Raw genomic sequence first — 11,525 nt, 5'->3', positions numbered from 1 at the left:
TGAAAGAATTCAAAGAGTACTACTCATGTCTTGGAGCAAACATTGAGAGTGATGCCTACTTTGATTTGATGATCAGAAATGCATGGAAATTATAGTCCTGTTTATCAGTGCATGCTTTGTATGGTTTCTCTTAGTTTCATTTAACTACTCTAAATTATGCAAGAACCTTTAGCAGATGGCTCTAGATAAAAGATCAGTATCTATAAGCATCTAAAAATGATCGACAAATTACAAATCAATATGGAAACCGATGTGCGTTTCTATCAGGTGTTTTCAGTGGTTACTAATAGGCTGTGACTTACTGCAGTTTGCTTAGTGTGCCTGCAAGTTTATATCTTTTGTTTGACCAATTAGATGCTCAAGGGAAACATTTAACATTGTAGTCAGATTTTGTCATTTTACTCTACGTTTTTCCTTTAAGACTATTAAAACCAGTTTTGAACAATCTGCCACTTGAAAGTAAAGTGCTAGTTTCTTGTGACATTTATGGCATTTTATAGTTTTATTTGTAATGTAATATGCATTAAAGGTTATCATAACACAAAATAGTTTATTGTCAGTGTCAAATGAAATCTGGAGTATTCCTTCATTAAAGTTAAAGTATTTCCTTGATAATTATTTCATATTGATGTGATATAAGTAATAACTTGTTAAAACATACCTAATATTTTCAAGAGTGAGACCTTGAGTGCTTTTAGTGGGTATTGAAATATTGTTTTAGTCAGATAATTATTGTTCAGTCAGTTATTGTAGCAATTTCTGGGTGAAATAGAACTATGTTTCTTGCTCTATTTTACCCTCTGCAGAAAAATACAGTTGCTTTATTTTATTATTTGACTTGCATCTTGTGAAACTTCGGTGATCAACAACAGTCCTTTCACAGACTATATTTCCCTAATTAAACAAAACAGGATAAACTACTTGTAGGACTAATACTTGGTCTGTTTCTACTGGTTGCTAAGTTCTGATTGCAAGTTCAACAATGTGCAAGAACACTTTTATTATTTTAGAAAGCGTAACAAAATGTGATGCTGCATTCTAACCATTGAAGAGAACTTTTGGAGACTAGTCCAGGAAGACATTTGATTAAGGGTTTTTTGCTCACTGTTATCATTTTAAACTTGTATGAAATAAATTTCTTTAACGTGTAAATGGAATGTGCATGTCTCTTGATTTTAGTGCATTGAAATGTGTGGTGATAGGTGTCACAAACGCAGTGTAGACATCCATTTTCCCACCTAAATTGGACCAGGAATGAAATAGAAGACAGCTACGGGCAAAGGTTCAGCAGTGGCCATGTCATAAGTGTGAGCTGTGCTGTTAATGGTGATGTCTTTATGTTGAGGGAGGCTCAGTGGTTTTATGGTCAATCACCTGGACTCTGGGTGAAACAGTCCAGGTTCTGCCCTGGTGAGGGTCATTGTGTTGTTCTTTGTGGGGAAGTCAATAAACTCTCACAGTGGTCTCTACACCCAGGGGTATAAATGGGGTCATTTGATTTTCATGGCATAACAGAGACAATCAACCATACAAATACTCCAAGTTGTTTAATGCCACAGAAACCAGGGATATTGCCATCTTGATGTGCCACTAGACTTCAAATTTATGTATACTTTAACATTACCATATTTGTAAAGTTACTGGCTTGGACAAGGTGATACAGTACATGTTCTTCGCTCCATCCATTAGTGTATCAATGGGAGTAAGCAATAATGATGGGTGGTGGTACAACAACAACCATGCTGGGCTGGAAGTTCTACTAAACAGTTAGATTATGAGCTTGAGATGTCTATTGCGTGATAGTTGATGAGAGTGCAGCCCAAGTCAACTGTCATGCATAGAACAAATAATCTAATTGTTTTAGTATAAATCTCCTAGTCGTTCAAAACTTTATCTACCGGTATTCCTCTTCACAGACACTTTGACAATGCCAAGAAGTGGCTCTCATTTTGTTTACAAGGGAACACTGCAACGCTACTCACTCTATCACAGAACAGATTGTGAGTAGCGTAGCCAATCAGAGAACGGCATTCGTGATAGAACGCTAATAGATTTATTCTAAAGTGGAACAGTCAAATCAAGGAATATTCAAGCTTGACTGGTGTGGGTTACTCTGTTCTGGATATGTAATAATAAATAGGCATGTCCCATGGTGTAGTTTGCAGCTCAGCAAGGCTGATTTTTCAGGGAGTGAGCTAGACATGTTATCTTGAATAAAATCTCTTTACTGAAAATATAAACAGGCATTGGAAGTAAATGGGGGTTGAGAGAGTGGCTTGCTTTAATTTAGGGTTGTAACCCCCAACACCTGTCACAGGTGAATATTTGATGAGCCCTTGATGCTTACCCGTTGTTGATATAATTCACTCACAAAGCAATAAGCTTGTTACGGGTGTAAAGACCAAGGCAATGGGGACACAAAACTCAATGACATCCCTGGGATATACAGGTTTGAGACAAGTCTTGAAAAGTAAATAAAGATAATCTATTGCCTTTGTATCCATTACACATTAGAGTTCTCCTCCACTGAGCCACGCAAATTACTGAAACTGATAGTGATACCTTTTGTCTGTTATGGTTATATCCCAAGAAACAAAGGAATTAAGAAAAAAAACTGACTTCTGGCTGGGTGTTACTAAGATAAGAGTCAAGATCCTGTTTAAATAAATAGCCCCCACATATTTACAAATAGTGTACTATGCTGCTAAAAACCAGGAAGACCCCTTGACGTATCCTAAAACAAGTGGATGTTCACTGTTCAACTCTTAAACCCTTAGACTCCAAATACAAATATTAGTCAATCAGTGAATAAACATGTTTAAATTAACATGGAATTTGTAACATTATTATATTGAATTTAATTAACCCTTGTAATTAGTAATTCAGTATGGTAAAAAGTAATGAATATTCTAGGAAGTTATCACTGCAAAGCACTTAGATAAAAGTTTATTCATTGTCTATTATTACCACTGTTGTTTTGCATGGTACTATAAACACTTAGCTATTGTCTATTCATGAAGGAACTCACTTAAAATGTTGTTTACTTTGCTGGAATGCAGAGGAACTTTGAACGATTCTTGAGTTTTAACTTTGTCTTCCTCAGTGAACAAGTTGTTACTCATCAAGGACGGAAGAATTTTTTCCTCAAACTCTTCAGCTCTGCACTCGGGGTGAGACTGAAGGCCCAATATGTTATCCGTAAACAAAACCATCTCATGGTCACAGGAAGCCGAACTAGCAATGGTCACGGCGTCCGGAGGAAGTTCTGTCACGCATTCGCTGTGCGACTCTAACAAATCGAGAGGACCGCTCTCGAACAGTTTGGACACAATCGAGTTTGTAACAGCATCGTTCTTCGTGGGCTTCACCTTCTCGGTTTGTAAAATAAACTTTCCTGAAGGATTTCGGCTAACGCTTCCTCCGAGTGCTTTGGCTAAAAGTTGATGACCAAAACAAAGGCCAACCACTCGAGGAGACGGCGATTTCTTAGCCAACGAAACAATGAGTTGCTCCATTCTTTTCACCCATTCTTTATCGTCGTTCACTGAATAGTGACTTCCACCGATGACCAAGCCTTGATATTTGTCAATATCTTCTGCGGAGGGGATGTCTCCTTCACAAGCGTTAAAAGTACGCCATTCCGTGTCTTGTTCCCTTCGGTAAAGATCTATATGACGCTTGCCCATAATTTCTAGTCCGCCCCACTTCTCTGCATCTTCACATACTAAAACGGCGAATCGGTTGCGATTCTTGGCTTCCTCGGAATTCATTATTAGCTCGCCGGTAGCAACACGTATAAAGACCTGTAAAGTATGAGCGGGCGACTAAACGGGAGGATTGTAAAGTTGGCGGGGGTGGTAAGGGAGGTAGTATGGGGAGATAGAAATATCTTTCCGATAGTTCATGACGACGAGGTATACTAACTCATTGTCTTTTTTATTTTTCACGATTTCTTTTTGGAATGTATTCATTTATGTTATGATGGTTCCTTGCCAAAGTTTTCAAATCAGCGCTACAAAAATTTGTTGTACTAAATACCCTAAGCTATCTCGGGGTAGCGTCCTTACCCCTCCGGACGACTATTGCGTCATTATCCCGGCATAACTTACTGACTTCCGGACTGGTGGACGTGGTGTATCCCATGGTGTATGGATCTCATCATCTCGTGGTTTTCACGTGCCAGCGATAAAACTGGAACTAGGCACTACCAGTGGAAGAAGGAAGGTATATATGGACTGACATGGTAGGAGGTCTGAATCTCAAGCCATGTCGCATAGACCGAAAAATAGGCCTAGCAACAATCATGGCTGTTTTTTTTATTATTTATTTTACTTCATACATTTTAAGGCCATCATATACATGTATTGGACATTTGTCACTGGATACAGGTCCCGCTAGCAAATTATAAACCGTCAATTCTCTCCTCATAAGAGTTCTTTTCAGAAAGTATTCATTCCTAACCCTCAAACAATTTGTTTGTATACATTAACAATTAATTGATGCATCTTTAACCCCATGTCACCATCTGTTCAAAATGCAGTCTCCTATTCAGTCATGTTATTGGGGTCATCACACAACCAGGCAGAAGTGTTGTATGACAACCCAAATAACAAAAGCTTTGTGTGACAACACAAACAAGAGCTGTGAAGGAGACTATCCAAAATGTTGGCCAATTTGTTTGACAAGTGCAAGTGCTAACTGGCAGAGAAATCACAGCACGCAAATCAACTTTAGCAGAGAAAGAATATTATTACATTCAGGATTTTACTAGCAAAGTAAATAACATGCCAGATTTTGTTGGTGACACACACTTCATCACATAACTACAACCACACATCAAGTACAGTACTACGCATATCCTCATTTGAATTAAATTCTAGGAACACATAAAGAATATACCAGAAACCTTAGAAAAATCATTCTTAAGCACTAAGTTGTACTTGTCAGATTGGTTACCTTGTAGAGGTTCCAACACTATACTCTCCCTGGTAGTTTGCTATCCATAACTGTTATCCTGTTTCTAACACCAAGACTAGCCAGGGCTGTGCTCTCGAAGCACCCAGGTGCCACAGATGACTAAATTTCGCCTTTGGGCAACTGGAAAAACTTACTTTTTCCACATAAGCTTAAGTGCTGGGCACCCATGATTTCATGGTTAGGAACCTCTATGCTCCTTGTAATTTTTCTTAGACCTCAGCCTAGCTAGCTTAATGTCATGAATTATACAAAACACTTATGTACGCTTCTTTGAATATGTAGAGAAACATACTAGGTGACTAGAGAACATGTTTAATGCTGTTCAGCTCTTTCTGTTTGGAAATTATTGTCTTGTCTGTCTCTAATCTAAGATGTGATGGATAAACACTGGACCAGAGTTCTATTACTCATGCAGCCATTTTATTTTTAAAGCCATTTCTATAAATTACTGCAACTACAAATTATAAGATATTAGATTATATCTTATACAAAACTGTTATACAAAATTTTGGTATTCTCAGAAAATAAAGGTAAAGGATTGATGTTAATTATCCCCTGTGGATGGCTTAAATCTGGACTTCTTTGTCCCTTTAGCCTATCACCATGATATGAAAGCTCCTTACAATCAAAATAGCTGGCACGTCCTGCTTAAGAAGATAATCACTCTCAGTGACTTTCACCATGGCTGCTTGCAATCTGTTTTCCACTTAAAAATCAGAAAGACAAGAAAGAGTTTTAGGACAAGAAGAGAAGCTACACAGCCCTTTGTGCATTGAAATTTGTGAGAACAAACAACCATCAACATACACAACCTGAAGTTAAGAACTCAATGAAAGGCTGGCATTTTATGATGCTAAAAATAATATTTTAACATACATCTCAGGAAATGACAAAAATGCTTACTTCAGCTGGTTGAAAAGGTCTTGTTTGTGGGTTGTAACTGGTAGATTTGGACCCATTTTATTTGCCTCTTTTTTTCCAGGGGCTACTGGTTGACGTAGCATACAGCAGTATGAAATAAGCATTGTTTTCTGAACTTAAGAGCACTTCAATGTAATTTATATGTCAAAATATATAAAAGTGTTGCCTGTGTCATTTCAATTAGTTTTCAGCACTCTTATTTACTCCATATTAATGTGTCACAGGAAGCGTGGTAAAATTAACTTGGTCAAGTAGACGTTCTCTTGAATTTCACATCCCACCCACTACTCATAAGTAGGATTTCTAGCCGACACCTCTTGTCATAAAATCTCTGTGGGAGTTTCCTTACATGGTATAAGCTTATCTTTATAGCATCTAAATTGCACAAAACGAGAAATATGCAAATACAGTTCAAGGTTTTTCATTGATGGATGTTCCTGTAGACAGTTAATTATCTTCTTTGGAGACAAATTTCTTCAAAGCAGCAGCCATCTTTGATGAATCTAAGGGTTGCTCAATGGACTCTTCGCAAAGTCTCTTACCGTTTTCATCGATTTTACCGGCATTGAACAATTCGGGGATTAACAACTCTTTGTAATCTTGTACAGTAAATTCTGGATGGGCTTGTATTCCGAATATATTCTCTGTAAATTGAATCAGTTCATGTTGGCAGGTTGCTGACTTAGCTAAACTTTGAGCTCCAGCGGGGAGGGCTGCAACACATTCTCCATGACATTCGAGCAAACGCAGAGGTTCGTCACTTCCAATGATCTTTTTTATGGCTTCATTTCCTTGAAAATTCTTGTCTGTTTTGACTTCTTCCCTCTGCAGGACAAATTTCTGTGATGGATTCGCCGTTACTTTCCCACCTAAAGCAGCGCCAATTAGCTGATGGCCAAAGCAAACACCCACCACACGAGCCTTCGAGGAATTTAGCGCCGAAGAGGAAATAAATGTCTTCAAATCGTTGATCCACTTGATGTTATCATTTGCGGAACGTGGGCTTCCCGATATGAAGAAGCCATTATAGGTACACAAGTCCTTTTCTGCGGGCAGTTCACCCTCACAGGCAGCGAACACGTGCCACTCTTCCAAGTCAGAATTGCTTCCGAAAGCATCAATAAATCGTTTTCCAAGCCCCGCTATACCTCCCCATTTCTCGGCGTTATCGCAAACTAAAACACCATAGCGAGCCCTGTGACAGCTTCCTGTGTTTGATGTCATTTTGACTCGTCTACCAACAGCGGTAGTGATCGCTCTGCGCATAAACGAATGTGCAAACAACGGAAATGAACAAAGTGGAATTATTTTCAACTTGAAAAATATTGTCAGCCGCTGCAGGTTTTGCTTTCGCCCAAGGCGCAAAGAAATTAAGGAATGAAAAGCCAAAACAAAACAGCTAAGCGACGCTTTCACTGGAATGACGACAAACTCGACAATGAAATGAATATGTACATTAATTTACGAAATCGCTGATCATCAAGCACTTCACACGCGCTAAACAAAGTACAACTAATAACGTCGGCCGTTGTTCAGTCCCTGCGCATCTGTCAAAGTTTTAAAGGGGTAAATTCTCACTTTCGTCGCCTAAAATTCAAATTCGCCTTGCTAAGAAGTGTTGGAATAATCCCTTTAGCCAAAGATCAGACATATTCATCCGCTTCATGGATTTCAAGCGTGCGAATTCAGCTGCAATTTCCGATTTTCCGGTCCTTTGTAATATGCCGCCGACAATCTGATCACCCCACCCTACCCCATTACGTTTTGTAAACACGTTCAAACGTTGCTTTCTCGCTGAAAAGATAAACCGGCGGAAATTCTATTGAATTATGTCGGACCAAAATATGTCTTGAAAATCCTTATCACCCTAGAAAACCTCAGAGAAATACACATAAATAACGAGCGATAAAAAATAATTACTCAACCATCCCCACTGCGTTAGTTGTTATTGCGCCTAGAGGGTGAATCATTTAATGAGAAATTGTACGCACTCTGACCACGTGGAACATAAATAAGTTTTGCCGCCATCTCTGACAGTTCATTTCTCATTCGAATTTTTGACGTTCGGTTGAGTCCACGAGACGATTGAGTTCATTTGGTGACCCTGTAATTTATTCGTTATCTTTCCAAGAGTTCCCCTCTTGCTTTAATTCTTTTCTTGATGTTGGACAAGATGAATGATAGTACAGTTCCCGTGCAAATGAACGGCGAATCACTGGAAAACGGCACAGACCATAACCATTCAAAGACAAACTTGATCATCAACTACCTACCGCCTTCGATGAGCGAAGGGGAACTCAAAAACTTATTCAGTGAATTCGGAACCGTGTCGAGTTGTAAACTCGTACGGGACAGAGTATCCGGGAACAGCCTTGGATACGCGTTCGTGAATTATTTGGAACCCGATCATGCGGCAAAAGCGGTCAGGGAGTTGAATCGACTACGAGTTCAGTCCAAGAATATCAAGGTGAGTTACGCTCGCCCCTCGTCCGATGACATAAAAAACGCCAATCTGTACATTAGTGGACTACCAAAGACAATGAACGAGGAAGAACTCGAGATGCTCTTTCAAAAATACGGCGAGATTATAACATCAAAAGTTCTTAAAGACGAAAACTCTGTCAGTCGTGGTGCTGGATTCGTCCGTTTTGACAAGCGCTCTCAAGCGCAAGCTGCGATCGACGCGTTGAATGGCGCGCAGTTGCCGGGTGTAAGTCCCACGGAATCTTCTAAACTGACCGTGAAGTTTGCCAATCCTCCCAGCAACAAGCCTCAGATTCCGTTTGCCTTTCAGTCACCGCTCGGTCTAACTCCGCCACAAATTCGTGCAAATGCAAGATCGCCATTCAGCGCCAGCGGGGTAGGGCCTCTGTATCACCAAGGCGCGAATTTTCGCTACTCGCCGCTCACGTTTCTTCAAAGCCCGAACAACAACACCTTTACGCCAAACGCTCTGGTTCCTAGTTATTGTGTATTCGTGTATGGCTTACCGTCGGATAAAGACGACGCTGGAACTGTTAAAGTAGACCCAGAGAAGCTGTTGTACAAACTATTCGCCAAATACGGTGCAATTTCAGATGTGCGCGTGAAGAAAGGCCAAAATTTTGGCTTCGTTAACATGCAAAACTATGATGATGCTCAACAAGCGATCGCCGGTCTCAACGGACATCGACTGGCTGGGCACGAGGACAAACCGCCTCTTCAAGTATCATTTAAGACACCCAACGTCAAGAAGCAATAAATATGGGAGCGCTTTGACTAACTTGAATCAGTCGCCGAACATTCACAGCCAGAGTGCCAAGAAAGATGGCGAGTCGCCGCCGTCTCGCCCTTCCTTCCGCCCCACATCAAGCTCGCTCCCAAAGCTTTGATTTTTTGCCCTTTTTGCGTAAATTTTTGGAGGTTTTCGTTTGATCTTTTGAACTTAGTTTAGTTTGAGAAAAGCTTTGATTGCCGTTTGGCGAAGAGCTTTCTGCCGTTGAAACTAGTTGAAAAATTTAGATTTTACTTTGACTTTGTGTGTTAATTAGAAAGGTAAATAGAGTATGTCTGTATGAGGTATACTGGAATTCTTAGAGATCGGCCGCATTTTGACCGAATGCTTCGTTATATATTTTAGGCCAGATCTTACTTTAAGTACACTGTTTGGTAATTCGAGCTATTTCTCGTTAGAACCTTCTTACTTTTTGTGAGACCGAGTTCTAGGTGTTTTGACAGTTCGGCATAATAGCCATGGTTCTCGATTTCTTTGGTTGAATCTTTATTATTTACTTTGCTGTATTTTTTATTTCTAGTGCGATCGCTCTTTCCGTTTTGGATCGAGCATTTTCACGATCTTCTCTATTTTGTTTTCATTAAATTTTTCTTCAGTGTATTTTGTGTTGCTGATTTTTATTTTGTTTTGAGTTGTGTTGTCTCTTCAATATTTCATCTCTGTTTGATCTCTTTTTGCCCTCTGCGCGCTATTATATAAGATAGCTGAAAAAAACAGATAAAATTACTAATTTCATTTGTTCTAAATTTTGGTGATTGGGAAGAACGCAGAAGATAACATTCGAGAATCATTCGTTAGATAAAAACTTATTGCTTTCACTTTTGTGTCGAAAATATTAATTGTTAGTTTCCTTGGGGACACGCGTATTTATTTTAGTTATTTCTCTTGCATTTTTTCCTTTTCTCTTCTGTTTATCATGCCCAAGTAATAAATGTTTAGCATTTGCTAAAGTAAATGCACTCGAGCAAATTTCCTAGTTTATACAAGTGTGACTGTAGCAAACCATTGGAGTTCAATTTACTTTCAGTTTTGTGTTTATTTTCTCAGTTTTCTAATTAAGGCAGTAGATTTTGTGCATAGATGTGAAGGGAGTTAGGTTTTTGATTCGAGTGGGGTAGCAAACATTGGTCAAAGGATGAAAACGTCGAAAGCCTGGTTGGAAAGGACCCAAGAGCAGGAAAATGAACCAGGTAACCATCTCTTTAAAAATTGATGAACACACTGCCACAAGTTTTATCACATAGATCATCAAAGATTAAGAATGCCATAAATGATTAGTTTATTTTCTTTCCTTCTTCTGATTTAATATTTCATGGAACAGTGAACATTTCTTTGTAGGTCAAGTTTTCAAATCTTCCTTCTTGGTCAGATCTTTACTTGGGAAATCTTTCTTCTCTAAAACAGCTGCTTTGACAAAGTGGTTCATTTCACCAAAATGTGTCCAGGTGTTATGAACTCCAGAAAAGAAAAAGTGAAATTAATCATGAATCAGGTTTGACAGGGTGGCAGTGGGCTGGGTGTAGAAAAATGATGTGATGTGATTGGTTGGGGAAAAACTCATTTCATTAAAATTAATCTGGCATTGTGTGTGAACTACCTGCTTACAAAATTGATTTTGAGGATAGAGAATAAATATTTAGGCTAAGGTTTCCATCCATTTTCTACTCGGTAACATTTAAAGATATGTTGTAAGTTGAGAATCATTAGGAAACATTTAACCATTTGCACAGATTTTTGTGTTGCACTTGTAGGAATTATCTGTTAATGGATACCTAGGGAGTTTTTTTTTTTTTATAAGAAAAGTGTTCCATTTAACTTGTTTTCTTTAAAATAACCACACATAGTCCTGCCTGCTTTGCATATGACCACCTGAGTTGATGAAAAACAGCAGAAAATTGGGTAAAGATTGCTTTAAAATTAGTAACAGTTGCAGAAGCTATGCTTTTTGATTTCTTGAGATTCAATGAAAAAAACAATGCAGTGAGAAGAATTTTGTAATGAGATCAGAATAAGGAATGTTTGTAACACTCAGTCATGGTCTGTCATTGAGCTGAAAAACCAAACGAACCACTTCCAGTAAATTTGCCAGGGATTTTAAACTAAATTTAGGCTTCAATATTTGGTTCAGGCTATTGGCTAAATCAATTTCTAATAGGTTTATGTCTGTCTGTGAAACAAAGTGAGCTTTGAGCTAAAAGGTGTGGGAAAAACTTGATGGTTACAAGATGACTGTGGATTTTCAATGCAATCAACTGGTGATTTTTCACCAGCAGTTTAAACATTTCTAGTTTTTCATTCATAGCCTTGCAATACACATGATTTGTACCTTTTTTCATGTTTGTTAGCGGCATAA

At 38.7% G+C, this 11,525-nt stretch overlaps 5 protein-coding genes across 6 annotated transcripts in view; 2 read left to right on the top strand and 3 right to left on the bottom strand.

The window, feature by feature from the left end:
• Positions 1–1,152, top strand: part of LOC145468558 (calcyphosin-like protein) — a 9,229-nt gene extending 8,077 nt beyond the window's left edge. Inside the window, exon 7 of the mRNA XM_081452299.1 lies at positions 2–1,152. Coding sequence (XP_081308425.1) covers positions 2–95 — 94 coding nt within the window. The 3' untranslated portion in view covers positions 96–1,152. The remainder of the gene's footprint in view (position 1) is intronic.
• Positions 1–11,525, bottom strand: part of LOC145468552 (N-sulfoglucosamine sulfohydrolase-like) — a 29,372-nt gene that overhangs the window by 7,925 nt on the left and 9,922 nt on the right. The window contains exon 5 of one of the 2 annotated variants that reach the window (XM_081452291.1): positions 4,823–5,683. The exons of the other annotated variant lie outside the window; for it this stretch is intronic. Within the exon in view, the coding sequence (XP_081308417.1) occupies positions 5,568–5,683 (116 nt within the window). The 3' untranslated portion in view covers positions 4,823–5,567. Of the gene's footprint in view, positions 1–4,822; positions 5,684–11,525 lie in introns of those variants that run through there. 2 annotated transcript variants of the gene reach the window in all.
• On the bottom strand, positions 2,931–3,783 carry LOC145468557 (uncharacterized). Its single transcript, XM_081452297.1, has one exon. The coding sequence runs from the start codon at positions 3,768–3,770 to the stop codon at positions 3,009–3,011; it is 762 nt and encodes a 253-aa protein (XP_081308423.1). The 5' UTR covers positions 3,771–3,783; the 3' UTR covers positions 2,931–3,008.
• Positions 6,346–7,249, bottom strand: LOC145468556 (uncharacterized). The gene has a single exon (XM_081452295.1). It carries the CDS (start codon positions 7,162–7,164, stop codon positions 6,346–6,348), a length of 819 nt encoding a protein of 272 aa, XP_081308421.1. The 5' UTR covers positions 7,165–7,249.
• Positions 7,264–9,772, top strand: LOC145468554 (ELAV-like protein 3). Its single transcript, XM_081452293.1, has one exon. The coding sequence runs from the start codon at positions 8,060–8,062 to the stop codon at positions 9,137–9,139; it is 1,080 nt and encodes a 359-aa protein (XP_081308419.1). The 5' UTR covers positions 7,264–8,059; the 3' UTR covers positions 9,140–9,772.

Source organism: Orbicella franksi, chromosome 14 (assembly GCF_964199315.1).
Source record: "Orbicella franksi chromosome 14, jaOrbFran1.1, whole genome shotgun sequence".
Lineage (NCBI taxonomy): Eukaryota > Metazoa > Cnidaria > Anthozoa > Scleractinia > Merulinidae > Orbicella > Orbicella franksi.
Note: the sequence above shows the minus strand (reverse complement) of the source record. Positions and strands in the feature narration are given on the sequence as shown.